The sequence below is a fragment of the Melozone crissalis genome, unplaced genomic scaffold (genome assembly GCF_028551555.1).
Source record: "Melozone crissalis strain CALT ecotype California unplaced genomic scaffold, PUWL_Pcris_2 ptg000007l_1, whole genome shotgun sequence".
NCBI lineage: Eukaryota > Metazoa > Chordata > Aves > Passeriformes > Passerellidae > Melozone > Melozone crissalis.
In genome coordinates, this window is record NW_026535785.1 from 12,875,077 (window position 1) to 12,895,049 (window position 19,973).

A 19,973-nucleotide genomic window follows, 5' to 3' on the forward strand; every position below is an offset into this window, starting at 1 on the left:
GTATTGCTTGTCAGTGTTACACTTAGTGAATTCCTGTACAGTGCATCATGGCTTGTCCACAGGTGAAAAAGTGAAAAATTAATTTTTTTCTCATGGCTCTGCCATTAACGATTTTAGAAATAAAAACCATCTTATAATGGAAATGTGGCTCTCTGGAAATGTGAATCCTAAGCTGCTTGTCTGTAATGACTAAGTGCTTAATCAGCTCAATGCACACCTGAATCATGGTTAATAATAGTAGGGGCTGTGCAAGCTTTGTTATGTATTCTGCGATACTGCAGTGATTCCCAGCTCCCTGTGAAGACCACCAGGCCAGTCCCAGCACCAGGCATGTCACAGAAACTACCTCAAGTTCTTCACACCTCACCCTCTGCAGCACCAGTGGGTGCTGGGGCTGTGAGTAGGCCTGGCTGTGTTTACTCACTTCAGCATCTTAATGCAATTACAAAGATGTTGTGTGTCCAGCCAGCTTGGTCCATGGCAGCATTTGGTTTGTCTTTAGGAGGTGGTGAAGATGTGTTTGATGATGTTCATGAAGCAACAGGGCCATCTAGAACAAAAGCCTGTGTTACAATTACTTTGTAAAGTCGTTCTGCATTTGTGTGTCTACTAGAAGCACTTATGCTTGAATGCAGCGTTTGATTTTTTCTTTCAGCTACTCTAAATAGATCGTCTTTACAGACCACAATAAAATGTTTGTGTAATGCTTAACTGTACATTAAGTAAAATCCTGCATTAGAATATCCCTGTATAATTTCTATTGGGTAAATAAGAGCATAAAGACAAGTATCCCCACAATTCCCATTACCACATGCAGCACTTAGTTACATTAGAAAAATGAGGCATTGTTCTGCCAACTTTTGTTTCCCTCCATTTGTGCTACTTACCACTTATGAATCCAGCAGGCCGACCCATGCAGCAATTATTTCTGAAATCCAGCTATCATGGCACACGTGGGTACCCCAGCACAGCTACTGCCAGGGCTCCATGGCTAGCACTGGGCTCCTGTGCTCGTGTCTAGAGCATTATTGGCCTGAGCTGGTGTATAACTAATGGCATTTGGAAGGTGTAGGTGTAATGTTGTCTGCTGAAGCATGATTTGTATTGCATTAAAGCATCCTGGTGGTTTTAAGCAGGCTAAAGGGGATTTTCAGCTGTGGTCAATTACTGGGCTGCTGCACCCATGGTGTGCAGGGTATTTGGGTGCTCACAGGAGCCTGTGTTGTACTGACACCTTGCCCAGGCCTCTGCAGACCAGCTGAAGCAGTTGTGTGTTTATTTGGGACCATTGTGAGTTTCTGAATATATTACAAAGTTTCTTTCTATACTCTTCTGCTCGACTGTCCTGTGCTTTGCTCCGGGAGGTGTGCAAGGTGAGCGTATCTTCTCCTCTTCCTCCTGAGGGTGAGCACTTGGACTGCACCTTCACTGCTGTGCAAATTGGCAGAGCTGGACGTGCTCCCTTCCCCACCCTCCAGGCAGCAGGAGGGCAGGGGGCAAGGCCAGCCACTGCTGTTCAACTCCAGACCACGGCATCTGCTTTACACAGGGGATGGGGGCAGGAACCAAGGTTCAAAGCTGCCTCTGCTTGTACGGAGAAATCAATATTTAGCCATAAAACCAGGAGAGGCATGTTTGGGAATCACAGCCTGAGCGAAAGGGTTCCAGTATTGTCATAGAAGATAAAACAAGAGGAAAACATTTTGAATTTACTCTTTGTGTATTGAGGCCTTTTATTATTCATCAGTAAGTAAATATAAGCTAAGGGAGTGATTTGTTTCTAACAAGCTTATAAAATACTAGAGTCATTTGTGAGTTTATTGGAGTGCTGATTATAAACATTCCCTCATGCACACTCCTTTGTGTCAAATTAACATTCAAAATACAAATATTGTATCTTTGAATATTTTTGTAATCTCTTCCCAAGTATTTGAAGTCTTCGATGAGAAACGATTGATGATCTTACATGAAAAGTAGCCGAATACTCTGTCACAGTTTTGGACATATTTTTCATTTCTTTGGCATTTGCTTTGCTCCTGCTGTCTCTTTGAATTGCCTGCTTCATGCTCTAGCATTTGGATTTTGATACAATGCATAATTGATGCTCATCTAGCTGCAAAGATTCAACTGTTGTGTGTGCCACGCTGCCTGCACGCCTCTTCCTGGGATGTGCCCCACAACCTGCCAGGACTTGTGCCCAGTGGAGGAGTGGCCATTCACACTGGGGCTGGTGGCCTTGGCACTGCTCCCTGGAGCTGCTGGGGCAGTTCAGGCACATGGTGGCACCAGGCCATCCCAGGTCTCCCAAAACACTCCCTTGAGGAGCCAGACTTTTCTGATCACACCTCAGGACTGATTTTGGAGTTCCTCTTGTGCAGCAACACACTTTCTGTTGGCAGCCATAAGGAAGAGAGATGCAAAGAGTAGGCATCATCTACTACTCATCATACCCATCTATAGGATGAGTAGTAGATGCTTTGGACCATTCCTCTGTAGGCAGTTTTCCAAAAGGATGGGCTATGTGGGGAAGGCATCCCAAGGCCTTTTCAGGTGCTGCTGGTTGAGACTAACAAGCTTTAGGACACCAATCTTGGCAGCCCTTCTTGCCTCTATGGCTGTAGACTTGCCACTTCACCCCCTCAATACAGCAAGTGTATTTGTAGTTCAGCGGGACAGACCTTTTATTTTACAATTTTACAATTTTACAATTTTACAATTTTACAATTTTACAATTTTGTTTTCCCCCATTCCCACTAAAACATTCCCTGTGTTATCGGTACTCTTTGCTTTTCCTGTCAGCATGTACCTTGTTTTTATTAAGCAGAGGAAAATCCTGCAAGGGTGGGTCTTAGGCTAACATTATTATAGTGGCTGCCATTTAAAAAGTCAATTTTTGCCTACAGGCAAAGTACTGTTATCAGAGTTCATACCTATTTTGCATATATACAATTGTATCTTCCCTGCCTCTCTGGGGTGATAGGAGCAAATGCCGACTTCTTAATGCTGATTGTTGAATCTGAGGTTAAAATAAGAACTCACAAAATAAAAAAAAAGAACAAAATGGTGGATAGCAGGTCTCTGACATAGATAAACCTTTTTTGGTTGAAGCAGGAACTCCATGATGGCTTGATTGAGAATCTTATTTTGTTTGAAGGCCCAGCTGAAAAGCAGCTTGATCTTTCCTCTCCTTTTTCATTCCTTCATTGTAAGTTTTGCAGGGCTGTGGAATATGGTTCTTCTCATGTGGACTTATTAGGTGGACACCCCAAGTCTCTTTCAAGTTCAATTATTGCACATCAGGCCTTTCTTTGCAGCAATCTGAAAACATGTTTGGATCTTTCCAAGCCACCTCTGCATGGCCCCAGTCATACCGTGCACACCCTGAAAGCACCATCCTGCTGGGAGCATCTTGGTGCTTCATTTTGGGATGAGGCCTGGGGCTTGGCATTTTTAATTTTTTTTCAATTTAATTTAATTTTATTTCTAAATGTAACTTCTGAGAATGAGAGGAGTTGCAGAGAGCCTAGGATACCTTACAATGCCAAGAGCATGAGATCTAGGTGAGTTTAAGCAAAAATAGCTCTGTGGGACTGCTGCTCATAATGAGCCATCAGAGCCTCCTGAATGTCCTTGTGTTTTGATGCCATGGCATGCTCACACTTTCAGGTGGCTGCTTCAGCTCTACTGTAGGACTGGCTCTTCCAGATCACTTTATTTAACCAAAAATACAGATTTGCCTTATCTTTTACACTATGTTTTCTGTCACAGACCACATATGTTCTCCAGAGTCTGTCTACAGTGAGAGTTTGCACATAGCTTTCCTCAGTGGATTAAAAAGCTAATGACATATAAAATGAAGAAAATGTGTTTCTAAAAAAAAACAAAAAAAACCCAAGCTGGCCATGTTGTGCACTGACAGAGCCATGTTATGACTGCCAACAGCCATATATGCCTGACTGAGCTACAGACATAGTAAAATAGAAAGAAATTTGTTTACAAAGGCAGAGACCTAAGTCTTCTGAGTTTAGCATCCCAGAATAAGGTTCTGTCCATGCTTCCCTGCCACGGGTGCCCCTCCCAGCTCTGCAGGATGTGTGTGCTGGTCTGAGCTCTCCTTCTGTGCAGAGCTCAGGGCAACTGCTTCAGTGCTGCCTGTCCAGCTCCAGATCATCCATGAAGTGTGCAAGCTGGCTGGCTCATGTGCAGCACAAAGAACACGTGTAAAGGGGTATGAGTTTGATATTAGGTTTTATGCATTGTAATCCATGTTTGTATGTTAGATGAGCACTACCCAGAGTCACTTTACAGTCTGTGTTATGCAGAGCCCTTGCTCAGCTGTGAGATCTCTTCCAGAAAGTCACTGGGTAGCAGTGACTCTTCTTATTCAAGATGAAGCTGGCCAGAGGGTTTGATTTCCACCTGGACTGTGGAGAGTGAATCAAGCAAATTGCACCAATATCAATGGGAGATGCTCTATACATTTACTTGTGCATAATCCCACAGCACAAGAATATATGTCTCCATAATGCAGAGATGCTTAAGAAATTTTCTTGTTTTCATGCAGATTCTTCTTTTTGACTGCTTTAAGGAATATCATGTGTTACTGCACCCTGGGATTCCTGATTTAAAATATGTCTCATAGGGGAGGTTCATTCTTTTGGGCATATTTGCACTTAACGAGCTCTGAGGGATATTCAAACCATGCAAAATCAGTTACCTCCTGTCTTAGCCAGCCAGACCTTATTTAGTCACCCTTGGCTCTCTGTGTTTGCAGTGGCATCTCATTTTGACATCCCCAATAACTGGTTTGTGTCCCTGTCCCTGGGGACAAGGAGGAAGGAGGCACATGGGTAGGGTGGGGAACAGGAGCCTCTCTGGGGCTGGGCTGGGACATGAGCTCAACCCTCAGATGAACAAGTAAGCTCTGGTGCAGTTGTGCTGAGTGCTCATGTCAAGATAGCTGGGTAACCATCATTTTTATTTTCTAAGAAAAAGCTGAGAGGTGTTTCTGGGTTTTTTGCTTATCTGTAGGTATTTCAAAGATATTTGATCTTTAGGTTGATAACAATGCCATAAGAGATTGCTTTTTAACCAGAGACTTCTCCCTAGGAATACTGTTTCTTAATAAGACAACAAAATTAATACATATTTAAAAGAAGTGCATTTATTTGGGTAAGTGGTGCAAATTGCCCCAGCATTATGGGGGTGCAGCATTTGGCCAGTCTCTGAGTGGTAGGTGATCTGCCACAAAAATAATGCTCATGGCTGGTTTTCAATTGCATTTTTAACTCTGTGCCCACTGCACCATTTCCCAGATATCTATATTATTGCAATCTTTTATTAGACCATAGCTGATACTGCTGTAAAGTTTACATTGCTGGATACATACTTCCATGTTTATGCAGAATTTGCAATATCAGAATAAGGCCCCTTATGCCAATGCACCTGTACTCACTCAAGAGGCATTGCACCAATGCAGGGATAATAGAATATTTCTTTGCTGATAGAAATAAAAGTCTACCCTCCCACTGAAAAAAAAAAAAAAAAAAAGTTGACGTTTATTATGTTTTAAAGCCTGAAAGAACATTCAGTGTTTCTTGGTTAAATTGTACATTTAGGTGGGGGTTTTTTAGGAGTTTTATTTCTATTTCTCCTTTTACCGGTTTTTCTGCTTCCCTGATGCCATCATGGGAACTGTTTATGCTTTCTCTTACTCTATGCATTGCTGAGTGTAGTTGACAACAACTGGCTTGTAGCCTGTCATGTTAATTATATATTATTAGAGAGCACTAATCTGATGATTATTTACACGATAGATTTAAAGTCTATCATGTCAATGTGTGCTTGGGAAGTGGCAATGTGAACATCAGTGATACACATCCGTGGGAGTTGGTGTTTTAACAAACACTGTGCTGTCCCAGGAGTGCTGGGCTAGCTCAGGGGGCTGCTCACCCTGCCCTGCACCCAGCTCAGGGGGCTGCTCACCCTGCCCTGCACCCAGCTCAGGGGGCTGCTCACCCTGCCCTGCACCCAGCTCAGGGGGCTGCTCACCCTGCCCTGCACCCAGCTCAGGGGGCTGCTCACCCTGCCCTGCACCCAGCTCAGGGGGCTGCTCACCCTGCCCTGCACCCAGCTCAGGGGGCTGCTCTCCCTGGCTTGCACCCAGCTTTGGGGGCTGCTCTCCCTTCCCTGCACCCAGCTTTGGGGGCTGCTCTCCCTGCCCTGCATTCCCAGCTTTGGGGGCTGCTCTCCCTGCCCTGCATTCCCAGCTTTGGGGGCTGCTCACCCTGCCCTGCACCCAGCTCTGGGGGCTGCTCACCCTGCCCTGCACCCAGCTTTGGGGGCTGCTCACCCTGCCCTGCACCCAGCTCTGGGGGCTGCTCACCCTGCCCTGCACCCAGCTTTGGGGGCTGCTCACAATGCCCTGCATCCCCAGCTCAGGGGGCTGCTCTCCCTGGCTTGCACCGCAGCTCAGGAACCTCTGAGCACTCAGAAATGCAAAATGCACCCAGCAACAAGGCAAATGCCTTTTGAGCAGTAGTTGTGGGATGCAGCTGCCCCCCTGTACCCAGCCAGGGGAGGGAAGGCTTTACCTTTGGCACCTCCTGGCTGGGGAGTCCTGGAGTACTGGTGGCCACTGTGTGACCACGGTCACTGCACACTGGCACTGCAGGAGGCACGGGTGGGATGTGCTGGGGAGGGGGCCCCTCACAGCTCTGGGGGCCTGCTGCTGAGGCTGGGGAGTGTGCCAGGCCTGTAAAAGGAAAAAAAAAGGGCTTTACACCTATTTAAAGTAGGTTTAAAGCTTTGCATGTTTTTAAAGCATCGGCATATTCCAGTGGGATGTTTAATAAGAGTATAATGATGTTTTAATTTTAATTTTTAATTTCACAAGAAGAATAGATGCCAAGTAGATGCTAGTTATTGGTGTTTGTCTGTACTGAGCTGTTCTATGTGATATTGTCAATAGCATGAGAGGATGAATGTGTTCCTGCTGTGCAGCAGTACAGGGAGCTGCTCCCAGGGAGGAGAGCAGGAGCAATAAGGTGTATTTAGTTTTCAGCAATATGATGGCATGAGGGAGGATAGTGCAGGGAATAGGCTGTGTGGCCATGGATTCAGGGCTGTGTTACTTCAGTTTCCTCAGGTATTGACATTAAACTTGAAATAACACGACTCTGAGTATTTCAAAACATTGAAATACATTACTTGAGTTGAATTGTGTGGGAATTAGGTGTTCTTACTAAATTCTAGTTATTCCTAGAGGTTCTTTAGTCTGGATAAAGCTAGTTCTGTGTGTGGTTGTATGGACTTGCACACTCAAAGAGAGCATGTGTTTTTTTCCTGTATGGGTTTTACATTTCCATTTTTCCATGGAAGCCAGTGGAGTTATTCCTTAATCAATTGTCGTGAAGGAGCAGTCAGACCTATCAGGCTTCAGTCCACAAAAAGTTTTAATATAGGCTATTAAAAAAAAGGCATCTTCAAAGAAAGGCTGATAAAGTGTGAAGTTATTGTGCTGAAGTATTGTGTGCACTTCTATAAATTATGTTTATGCAGTGTCTCAGATTAATATCTAAATCTAAAATAAAGCTTTGCAGGCAGGCCCCTCTGGGGCTCTGCAGACAGAGATAGATGATGCACAACTCCATGAACTCCTTTGAACTTTCAGATTTTATTTTTCTTGTAAACTGAAAATTAAGTTGATGAAGCTGGGCCTGGCAGCCCCATCCCGTGAGTGTGAGGCTCAGCCTCCCCCCAGGAGCAGTGGGAGCACACAGCCTGCAGCCAGGAGCAGGGCAGGGGCTCTGGAGCAGCACAGGAACTCGCAGTCAGGAGGAAACTCCCTTCAATCTCATCCCCAGTCCCTCTGGGACCATGCTTCTTTTTGATGGTCATTTTAATATTGCAGTGTACTGATATATACTGGAGGCAGTGAACTTGCAAGCTACCCTATAAATAATTTGGCATCTAATTCTGCATATTTTGAGCTCGAGGCCCCCTAAGATGATGAAAGAGTTTAAAGCCCGTTGTGTGGTTAGGCTAATTTAGCATGGAAAAGAATACCTTTTTGAGCCTGAAGAAGTGCATCACAAGTAACCCTGGAGTTTGTTACCAGGAATCTATAGGAACTTCATCTAGCAACAGCAAATCCTGTAGCTTCTGTCCTCTAATATAGTCCCTGATTTCCTGAATCCCATTTCCCCAGAGAGTCTCCCCACCTGAAGAAGAGCAATTGCCTTTTGTGCTGATAAACCCTCGTCTGGGCTGCCCATCCTTCGGAAAACTATGATAAACAGACCTGATTTTAATGACTCTTATCTATAGGCAAATATAGGGAAAACCAGCAAATTACATATGAGTGCATGTTGGGAACGCTGTATTTTTGCTGGTATTCCTTATATAGTTTCTAGAAAAATCCGAGCCCCCATGTTATCATTTTTCATTAAAGTGATGTTTCTAACCACAGTGGACAGCTCTCATATCCCTTGAAAACTTATAATAGTAAAATTGTCATAAGGATGAAGCAGAAATGCAAGATTTTATTAAACAATCTTCAGCTCATAAAAGACATCAGTGTTGTGCCATTCTAGATCATATAAATATATTTCAAAGCAGAATCATATTTCAGCAGAGAGATAAAGCACAAAAGAATATGATTAGTGGATACCAACATAAAATATTAAACCATCCAAGAAGAGATGTAGGTGTGTGTTTATCCACACAGGCAAGTCAGGGGCTGAGAGCAAGGAAAGATTTTGGCAATCTATCAGTGGAGTCATGAGCACAGATATCCATGGCATTGTGTGTGTGTGTTGTGCAGTGGCAGGGGGGTTTGGCATGGTTTCTCACAGCAGAGCCGGGTGTTTCCTCACAGCCACTGAAACCGCTGAGGGAACGTGATGGGTGTCTTTAGTCTGGCAGAGTCGTCAAAGGGAGATACGAGCTCTACCTGGATAAATAAATAAGTATAAATAGTTTTCTTTCTGATATGTGACCAGATTATTTTCCAGTTGATTTCCAGCCAAGGTCCCAAGGGGGCCACAGATCAAAAAAAGATAAGGGTCAGTTACAAGGTTGAGCTCATTCGGTGTTGCCATAGTAACTGACCTCCAGCATCCCTGGGAGGACGGCACCCAGCTCCCCAGGTGACATTTCTGTTGCCACGCCATCAATCCGCTGCCTTTCCCCGCCCAGGCTGCCTGATGGCCGTGCTGCAGAGCGCCCGGTGCCGCTGGCAGTGCCAGCTGGAGCACGGGCTCTCCTTGGCCCCAGCAAAGGGCGTGCAGGCTCTCCATGGCCCCATGCTGCCCCGGCCTTGGCCCCATGCTGCCCCAGCAAGGAAAGGGCCCAGCTGAGCCCCCAGGAGCAATTACACAAATGCAGTGCACCAGGGTGGCCCAAAGGTTTGTGTCACAGGTCATGGGTTTAGGCAGCAATGGCGAGGAGGAAGTGTTGACCATACAGCAGACATTGTTTTTGTCCAGTGTGACCATCTGCAAATTTGCCGTCCCCTTGCAGCAGTTGCAGTGTGTTTTCAGACCTTGGTTTTACTTCCATCCTTGGATTGTTTTTAATGAAAACCAGTGGTGGAGCGGTGCAAAGCAGATGAGGGATCAAAGTGGTTCTCTGCAGGCTTTGTGTTTGAGTGGGGTGTCCATCACTGCTGCCCTACCCTGGTTCCAGCCCCTTGCTCCTTCACAGCCACATGGAAAAAATTGCTGGGCAAGCTCCTTTTCTTACATTATAAATTTTTCCCTTTGATTTTTTATTTACTGGGAAATGAATTGCATAAACAGAATAGTTCCATGCAGTTTTCATTTTATTTCCCTGTGTTCATTCCAATTCCTATTTATTTCTACCATAATTAGAGCACACGGCCCATTAAATTCTACCAAATTTATGATCTAATGGACAGAAGAAGGTTCTCTGTGAATACAGTATATTAATGCTTTGTTACACTGAATCACAGTATTTCAAAGTTCATTAAAAGCATGGTTAACTCATGGATGTGAACATCTGAGTACAGGGAAGAAATTCCCTTTTATTGGCTTAATTTGCTGCAGTAGAGTAGAAATATACTGGTCTGGAAAGATATAGTGTGGGATGTATGTTGTTGTCAGCAAGGAGCATCAGATTATCTTACGTGATCTCTCAAATTAGGACTATTGCAGTTATTCTGTAGGGGAAAATTTTTGCTTTATTAAATCGAGTAGAAGAGAGAAGTTTTAACTAATAGTAAAGACAATGCCATCTTGATATTTGGTGTTCAAATCTACTTGTTGGTATAACGTGTCAGTACACGACAGTGTTAACATGTACTTCCACATTGCCATTAATATAGTTATAATTAGAAATGCAGCTGATACAGTAAATGGGTTTAATACAGCATTATTAATTATACTGCATCCTCGCCAGGAGGCTGCTGGTGTCGGTTCTCTTAGAGGCTTAGAGACTCATTGTAATATGTATTAAATGCACATTGCTGCAGCAGAAATAGCTTCATGGAGAAGCATATTCCCACTCTAAAATGGGCAGGATGGCATAGTAAGTGCTACTAAACACCCTATCAACATATTTAAAACTATCCTGCAAAGGCACCCGGCCTTGGGAACAATGAGTGACGTGCTCTGCCACCACGGTTCAGCTGGGTCTGGCAGCCCACTAATCCTCACTAACAGGCAGTAAATTATGTACCTCCAAATTTATACAAACGCCTGCCTTTGACATCAGCGGGCACCACCCAGGTTTCACCTTCAGGATTCAGATAATCAGCTCTCATTCCTACTGGCTTCCCTCAAGACCAGTATGGAAATAAGTATGTGTCTGCCAGGGATCAAATGCTTTTGGAGACAAAAGTAGGTACTGAAAACATTACAGGATACTATCATCTCCCCATGATACTTTTACACAAAGCGCTCTGTTCCTCTTTTGGCCTGACATAGTTTCAGCCTGACAGAATCCAGCAGGCCTGCTTGTTTTAAACAAGAGCACATCCTATTATTTTTTTGAGAAATGAAGTGTAAAATTAATGCTTATTATTTTGAGCTCAGGAAAAAAAGGCAAGAAACACAAGATTCTTGTTTGCTGTGCATTGCTTGTTTAGTCCTGTAATCATCTGATCCCTCCATAGATATGCTTATGAAGAAATGGGAGAAGATCTGGCATAACAAACTGTAAAAATCTGCATTTTATTTTACAAATGAGAGGGGATGCATAATTCACTTGAGTTATGTAGGTCTCTCATAGATGCTTGTCATGCTAGAACAAAAAAGGCGAATAAGAATGAGGGAAATGATGATATGTTTGCTGTTGCCCAGCACCACACATTTGACTGTCACACCACATTGTCAAAAAGCCTCCTTGCAGGTACCTAGATGATCTTATATAATTCAAGGAAGTTATTCTCCAAAGGTGACTGAGTGTCCCTGTACATGTGCTGTGTTTCTGTGTAAAATAATATGCTGTAAAATGCCATAGAGGAGAGAGTGATTATAGCAGCAATTCTATCTATATCTTTGGGCATTTTCATATTTTGAATACACATGCATGAAAAGAGAAACGTTTGTCATGCTAACCATGGTACTTTTTCCCTCTTTTTTTCTTTCTGGATGGTTTTATAGACACAAGAAATACATAATGGACTCCTGTGGGAGTGGAATAAAAACCCCCACCGGTGAGGAGAAGGCCTTATAATTCAGAAGTGGATTTGCAAATCAAAAGGTCTTGCCTCGAGTGGGATAAATTTCCAGATCTGCAGGAACCCATTATGTTTTATTATTTTTCATTCTAGTTTTAGTTTGTTTGTTATGGGTTTAACTATTTAAAATACTGCAGGGATCAGCCAAGAAAATACACAATCTCTGTTACCTAATTAAACATACTAAGCTTGTAAGAATATTCTTTAACTGAAATGCTGAGCATTGTTTGTTTTTCTTTTCTTTTTTTTTTTTTAGTTTTACTCAAATTATAGATATTTAGGCTGGAAAAGGAGCAGCAGTCTAGTCATCAGTATGTGTCTATCTGTATTTATGAACACATGTGCTCACACAGGACCATAGGCTGTACATGAATCACTGTTTTCCAAACACCCAGTATGTAGAGGGTAGAAAATTAATGTCAAACATGATTTCTCTGATTTATTCGTAGAAGGCATTTGTTCCATTCCCCCCAGTTCCTGCTTTGTCCTCTGCGGGTTTATTGCAGCATTTGGTTGCTGTACACAGCAGTGTGGCTGGGCATGCTCAGCATGAGGCTCATGTCCCTTCCCATCTCTTCTCCCCTCTGGAGCAGGTTGCAAAATTCACACAAAGCCAGAACTTTTCAGGCAAGGGTCTGATGGGAGACTCCAGCCTTAGGCCACAGTGAGGGGAGAGGGCCTGGTTTGGAATGTACACACTGGAGAGGGCAGCGTGCCCGCCCGTGGAGGCTGCGCGAGCGGAGCATTGCAAACCTCGGCGCGTCCTAGAAACATCCCAGTCCCTGCTTGGGGCTCCCAAGGGAATCCATAGAGCTGCTGCCACGGAGCTACCAGCCCTTTCATCTTTCTGTTCCTGGCTCTTGCCTTTTCTCTTTTTATCTCCTTCTCAACTCACCTGTTTACATGTCCCCACGCTGCCTCCCCATTCCCCCGGCAGCTCTGGTGCAGCACTCACTGTGGGCACCCACTGCCACAAGGGTTCCAGAGGCAGCACAGGCAGCTCCCACTGTCCAAGCCTTGTAGAGGGGCCTTGGGATCCTGATAGTACCAAAGGCTTCATAGCAAGCAATACTTTCCTTCTCTTTAGCCCCTTTAAAGATAGAAAAAGCTAATTTGAAGCAACTGTAAGTAAAGACCGTGCTCATGAGGGCTCACATTATTTGTAAGAGCCAAATGTATTTGGCAAGGATTAGTTAATGGGGTAATGTAGTAATTTCTTAGCAATCTTGGAACTAAAAATTAATAATCATTGATATTTGAGGATGTAAAAATAAAGGTGAGTGTAGAACAAAAGAAAGAATTTATTTAGGTTTTAAAATGTGTTTTCAGGAGAAGCTCATGGGCTGCCACAGTGAAGGAAAGAACCATTTTTTGGGAGTTATTTGCAGAAACCAGGCACAGTACTAAAACCCTTTAGGTAGTTTCTTTAAGTAGTTTTTATAAACCACATGCTATGTTTTCTAAAATTCTGCAACTCCCTCCCTCCCTTCTCTTAAGAAAACCAAAGCATTGTTTAGTTTTATGTGTGAAAATTGCTTTAACATGACTTCAGTTCCTCAAAAAAAAAAAGCTCAACTGTACCCAGAACCACAAACTTCAGTAAATAGAGAAGCATATTATCTTGCAAAAGTGGTAGGCTTGAACCAAGGGTAATAATTATTGCTATTTCACGGAGTTCAGTTAGAATATAGACACATTTAAAATGGGCCCTGTGTATTCAATACTGAAGATATGTGACAAGGAAATTCTGCTGTCAAATTACATTTAAATACCTTCAGTGGTTTCTCTACACCTTGTAAAAAGCCAAGATATACAAAAAAATTTTACACTGACACTGACACTTTGCTCTCAGCTCCTGCTATTCTCCAACACTTCCTTGCTCTCCTGTATGTTTGCAGTGTACTCTGAGGTGAAGATATCACTTCAGCCCTCTGTCAGCGCTGGTGGCTGAATCCACACTATTAAAGTGCTTTTAAATGCTTTTTGACTCTTTAATCTGCTGCACCCAGGGCAGGGCTGCTGTCCCTTTGTGGCAGGGCTGTTGGGAGCCCTGTGTTGGATGGAGCTCCCAGCACAGCTGGGGTGTGGGGGCTGCAGCCCTGAGCTCCAGCAGCCCCGCCTGCTCTGGGGCTGGGGGTCCTGGGGCTCCTGGGGGCCCTGTGCCCAGCACAGGCCTTCCCCACCGGCTGCTGCTGCCTCCCCGACGCTAATCTGCTGTGTCACTAACAAGTTGTATCATTTGAACCTTGCAGAGGAAGGCATCAATCATGAGTGCAAGCTGTGTAACCAGATGTTTGACTCTCCGGCAAAGCTCCTGTGTCACCTGATTGAGCACAGCTTTGAGGGGATGGGAGGCACATTCAAATGCCCTGTTTGTTTCACAGGTAAGACAGGGAGGCCAAGACAAGCCTCAGCGTGCATGGCTAGATCCAGAAATGACACTCGGGGGATTTGTAAAATACTGTATTCCTTTCCCTGGGAAAAAGAAATACTGTGCTTGGAAATGTTCAGATATCCTCTGTCTGAGCTGGGGCTCGCTCTGCCGAGCAGCTCTGTGGCGTCTGACACCGAGCAGCACTGCCACATGCAGGGGATCTGCATGGCCCCCACATCTCCAAACATTTACATTTTGCCTTGTGGCTCACAGGTGCTGTGTGTTTGCAAGGGCAGGACTTGCAAGGGATGGACCTGCTCTTGCAAGCCCTAAACCTGAGCAAGGACTCTTTAAAGGCCAGGTGGTTCATGGTCTGCTTATAGTGCTGAGTAAATGGGAGTAAATGTTTGATAAGACCAAATTGTACAACTCTATGGTCTTGCCATCTGCTCTCTCAGAGGTTTTTTTAAAATCCAGTTTTCTTACAGTGGTACATTTCTAACTCCTGTCTGAGAGCCTGCTAGGTATTCCTTCTCTGTAGATCATTTAAGCTGTCTCATCAGTGCAAATGGTCATGGGTGAGTCTTGCTTTTCCAGGATCTGCAGGGTGCATGCTAAAGGCTGCCTTTTATACTCTCTTCAACACAGTAGTTAACATCTGCATTTCCAATCTGTTTGAGAGATAAGGATGGTGTAGGTGTCACTGTGGGCCTGTTGTCAGTAAAGGGGCATGGCAGCACCTGCTATTCCTTTAATTTTGGTGGGAATAAGGTGAACCCACATTCTTTAGGGTTTGACACACCATTTCAGAAACTGCTTTTTGTGTGAGCTTGGAGTTAATATATCCTTTCTGAAATGTGCTGTAAAAAATTTTGGATGCATTTGTTAAATTCTGATGAAGAAGCCATTTTCACATACAGATGACCATTCATGTAAAGTGACACAAAAATTAAATCAGATATAGATATACTTTTTTACCAGCTAAAGCTGTAATTCAACATATTCTGCTTCAAAATTTCCCTCAGTAAAATCAGAATAATTGTCAATCCAGAATCATAATGCAGATGCTGTGATATTTGTGATGTTGAACAATAATATTTTTCTTTTATACTGAATGGACAACCTATTTAAAAGATCTGAAAATTGTGGCAAGCCTGCTCCTTCAGATTCACATTTCTGCCAGAAATGCTGTTCTGGGCCACGTATCTTCTAGACCAGCCATCAATGCTTCTCCTGGCCCAGTTGTCCTGCATTAAAAATGCATCTGATGCACCTGCCATGGGCCCAGGGCTCCCCATGGGAGCAGTGACGTCCCCTCTTTGGTCTGAAGCTGAGTTCTTCCAGTTACCTGGACAGTGTTAGCTTTATGTGAAATATCAAAAATCCATACAGGATGTAAAGTCTGTTAGAAGTAAGCTGACTGTCAGCCTGGAGACTCTAAATTGACTACTTGTAAGGAAATTCTGCTGAACCAAGTGTATCAGCAGTTCTCTGGCAGATATCCTTGGACCTTTTATAGTTGCAGAGACTCTGAAGTGCAGTTTGAGACGAGGTGCCTTATATGAAGCAATCTCAACTAACAGTACTGTGTTGTTTCAGTTTTTGTACAGGCAAACAAACTGCAGCAGCACATCTTTGCAGTGCACGGGCAGGAAGACAAAATTTATGACTGTTCCCAGTGCCCACAGAAGTTCTTCTTTCAAACAGAGCTTCAGGTATGTTTACAACAGGAGTAAAAACAAAGCTAAAGCTGTTGATTTCTCTGTGCAATTGTCACCCTTGTGCAGCATTTAGAAAAGGTGCCTAACCTTGGTATGGTCTCTTCTGCTCTTAAACAGTCTCTCAGTCTCCTCCTGCCTCCTTGGGTGCCTGGAGGAGAAAAAGGTCTCTGAGCATAGCTGGAATAAATAAATAAATAAGACAAGACAGATATCATGATTTATGAGTATTTCTCTTGACAGTAGTGTTGCTACATCCTTACATGTCTACGTCAAACACCTTGTAAATAATTTCTTTTTCTCCATTAATAATTTAGGGACTGATTAACATACAAAGACTAAGCAAATGGTAGCTGCCCCATCCCCTTCCCTGCTGCTAAATCATAAGTAAAGGAATTTTCCCTGCTGAGTATGAGACAGCGTGGGTGCAACTCAACATGATGCTCAGGTAGAGGCTCCTCCCAGGCAGCAGCACGTTGCCAGGCTGGGCTCTGCACCCCAGGCCTCCCACACCACTGTCCCTGGCAGCTCCGGGGCTGCAGCCACAGCAGCTGTAGCCTCCACAGAGCCAGTGCTCACACCCATTCCCAGGGGCACAAATCCTTCTGCAGGGGCTGAGCCCTGACCTGGGCATGCTGCTGCAGCCATGCTTGGAGCCCTGGCCCCAGAGGGCTCCTTGGAGCAGGGAGGCTGGGGGTTAAACCCCACAATAGCCCTGGTGCTGAACCCACAGAGACACTGAAGCTGCTCCATGTGTGTGTGCAGGGCTCCTCTTGGGCAGTGGAGCCCAGAGCCTGCCCTGGCACAGAGCTCATGGGCAGGTGCCCACCCTGGCTGCCTCCTCACACCCATCTCACCTGTGCAGCATGGCCACGACACCACCCCTCCCATCCCCTGGGAAAGGCAGTCTTTTTATAGAATGGTACCATATGCCTCATTTAAATGTATTAGCTTTATAAACCACGATTTACTTAAACTTTGGAGGGTTTTTATTTATCTTGCTGAATTCCCAAGCTGCTGCCTCTTGTGTTGTGCTGTCATGCTGTGGAAGGATGGCTGATCTTTTCACTTTGTTGATTTTATATTTTTTTTCTCCCAGGGGATCCCGCCTTTCCCTTGTTCTAGCGACCTGATTTGCATAAGTGTACAAAAGTTTTAACTATACCTTGTTAATATTTTAATAAAGTCAGCAGATTTTGGGTTTGTGTGTTCTCACTATGAACGTTTTATGAAGGCAGCAGTGGCTTGCAAAGACAGCTTTGATTTTTTTTCCTCCCATATCTCCCTAAAAGTGGTGTTTGGTCAAAATGCCAGCACAATTAAAATGGGAACACTGGCTTCCTAGGCCACTGCATTAACCTTTAGAATCAGATGATCAAATAAAGAGAACCTGGTTAAATTATAGTCTAAGCAGCCTATTTTTTGCAATTACAGATTTTAATTACATAGTGTTTCAATTCTGAAGTTTTGTGCATTGCACAATTGCTGCAAATGTCAGCTTTAATCATATAAATTAGGATTGTAATTTTTCAGTTTTTATGCAGGATTTTTCTGCACTCAAAATTTTTCTGCTTATAATAATGCATAATAATTACATGAGCAATTTTTAATGATGTTGGCTACATGAAAATGCAATACTTACCTGCACAGTTTTAGTCTTTATTTCAGTAGTGACTCAGAAATGTGTGTTTACTTTATGCCAGGGAATTTACTAATGCAAATATTGGAGCCAAGGCGGGCACAAAATGTGTGTATAAATCAGTTAGAAATGTGTAAGACTTTTGAACCAGTTTGCCTTGGCATGATTATCTCATTAGTTTCTGGTGTGTAAGCTGCCTGCTCTAAATTCCTCAAATGTTGGTTATATTTTTGTTGAGTAAGGAAGATTTAGTATTATTTTAGTGAACCAGTTGTTCAGCTGCTACTTGGGGTTAAATCTGCATAAACCTTTCTGTGTCTTTAACTGTGCAATTATCTTATGTGGGCAAATCAGCCTCCATCAAGGGGTTCTGCTTGATGGATTTGACTGTTCAGCTCTGAACTTGCTTTCCTACTGGCATGAAATAACTGGTATCAAAACCTGAACCTACGCACTGTTTTCCTTCTTTGTATTTTCAAGTGAAACCACTGAAAATACACTTTAAAAGATTGAGCATTCAACTATTTCAAGAAGAAATTCAGAGTGGGGTGCTTGTAGAAAAGCAGGAAAAACAAGGAAGGTGGGGAAAATGACAGGCAGCAAAGGGAAAAGGTAACTTTTAGAGATGTTACAGACTGGCATGGACTAGCCTTGCTGATTTTTGAACATTTCTTTTAAACAATGTGTGTGCCATGTGATGAAAAACTGTAAATGCTGCTGTAAATATACCTCTAGTGGCTGGTGCAGATACTTCTTTGGTAGCTTAATGCTCTGGAAGTGTTCAAACCCTCTTTGTGCTGCTGACCCTAATAGTTGTATTTTAATATTGGTTTTTGCTTTGAAGTTTACACCATCTGATGGAGCTGTAAAACCAAGGCTTAGGAACGCTCCAAGGAACTGAACATGCTTTATAAATGGTGGGAATTTTGGTGAGAATCTGGAGCAATGAGTCAGTGATGTTACTTTGATGATATTGCCACAAGAAAAGAAAACAAAATGCTACTTAAGTGCTTACATTATCTCACTGGAAGTAAGGAAGGAAAACCTGGGAAGGTTAAGCATGAAACACAAAGGAAATAGTATGTGTGATAACCCCACACACCCTTAGGGCAGAAGAGGAAAGGCTGGCAGCTCTGTGTTTTTCACATCCTCACTTTGTACAATTGACAGCCATGAATATCATGAAATTCTCCTGGAAAAGGGGTGAATTTATAGCTCATACATAAAACACCAAGGCTATGGCATTTCATTCCCCCTACTGAAACATGCTCACTGAAACAAGTGTAGAGGTGCAGGGTTGGGGTTTCCTCACATGTAGGGCAGAAGGAGCCCTTTCAGACAGATCCCCATCTCCAGGAGCTGTGCTGGGAGCTGCTGGCCCAGCTCCTCAGAGGCAGCTGGAGCCATGGGCACTTGGACATGGCAGATGAGCTTGCTCTTTGACAAGTGAAATTTTAATTTTTGCTGTTTAAAATGTAGCAGGGAACCCTGCCTGCCCCAAAGACGGGTCAGAAATGGGGACACACAGTGGGTGCTGAGAGTTATATTTGTGATGTGATTCACAGCAAGGAGAGATCCCTCCTCAGGTGTTTGCATCGAGAATTGTACTAAGCAAATTGTGACTGAGCGTTGGTTTTCAGAGAAAACTTGAGAAGGATTTTTGTGTGCACTCTTTTGCCACACTGCTTTTCCAAGGAGCCATCACATAACCGGTGAAGTATTTGTATTTAAAGGATTAATTCCTGCTGTTTGCTTGTGTACTGTTAATCACACTGTTTCCTCCTTAATGATTACAATTGATGAAAACTAAGGCAAGGGATGTAATAAACAATGCGCAAATAATCCAGGTACCAAGGGAGCAGGGTACCTGCCAGGTCGTTCCTAGCACAGGTGTTCAGGTGTTTTATTGCCTGATATGAATAAAGGGCTTTCTTTTCTGCTCAGATTTGGAGATATGTCAAACCACTAAATTAAGAGAGCTTCACTGGAGGAATGTGCTGTCATTTGAAATGCCCAGTTTTTTAAAAGTACACATATCAAAAGGAACTACTATGGCTCATTGGCTAGCACTGTGGTCTGTCTCCCCTCTCGTTTTATTTCATGTGAAAAGCTAGCAATTTTCATATATCCATAAACAGGAATGAGCTGCTGCACAGAAATTGCACTCATTATATTAATAATGATTTACCATGAATGTCCTCCAGGGGCTTGATTTGGTCCACATCAAAGTCCTTGGGATTCTTTCTGCTGATTACAGCAGATCAAGCCCTAAGCAGGTTTTCTCTTTTTAACTCTGCTTTTAATATCAGCTTGATGTTAGATGTGCCACATCAGACCATAGGGCTGTGAGGACATAGAGGGCTGTGACCTGCCCAGGTGAGGGGACAGCACAGCGAGCTGCCCTGTGGTCTGATGTGACCCAGTGGGGGACACACGGGAGCTGCTCTGTGCCTGTGCTGGCCTCCCTGGGAGGGGGCAGTGGGGACCCACATGTGCAGCTGCTCATGCCAGTGGTCCTTGGGGCCATCTGGGTGCAGCAGT

At 43.8% G+C, this 19,973-nt stretch overlaps 1 protein-coding gene across 6 annotated transcripts in view; it reads left to right on the plus strand.

Moving 5' to 3' along the window:
* The window catches only part of ZNF423 (zinc finger protein 423), a 281,707-nt gene that overhangs the window by 244,353 nt on the left and 17,381 nt on the right, over window positions 1-19,973 (plus strand). For all 6 annotated transcript variants that reach the window (XM_054269386.1, XM_054269389.1, XM_054269388.1 and 3 more), the window contains 2 exons: window positions 13,954-14,085; window positions 15,675-15,790. In XM_054269386.1, the coding sequence (XP_054125361.1) occupies window positions 13,954-14,085; window positions 15,675-15,790 (248 nt within the window). The remainder of the gene's footprint in view (window positions 1-13,953; window positions 14,086-15,674; window positions 15,791-19,973) is intronic.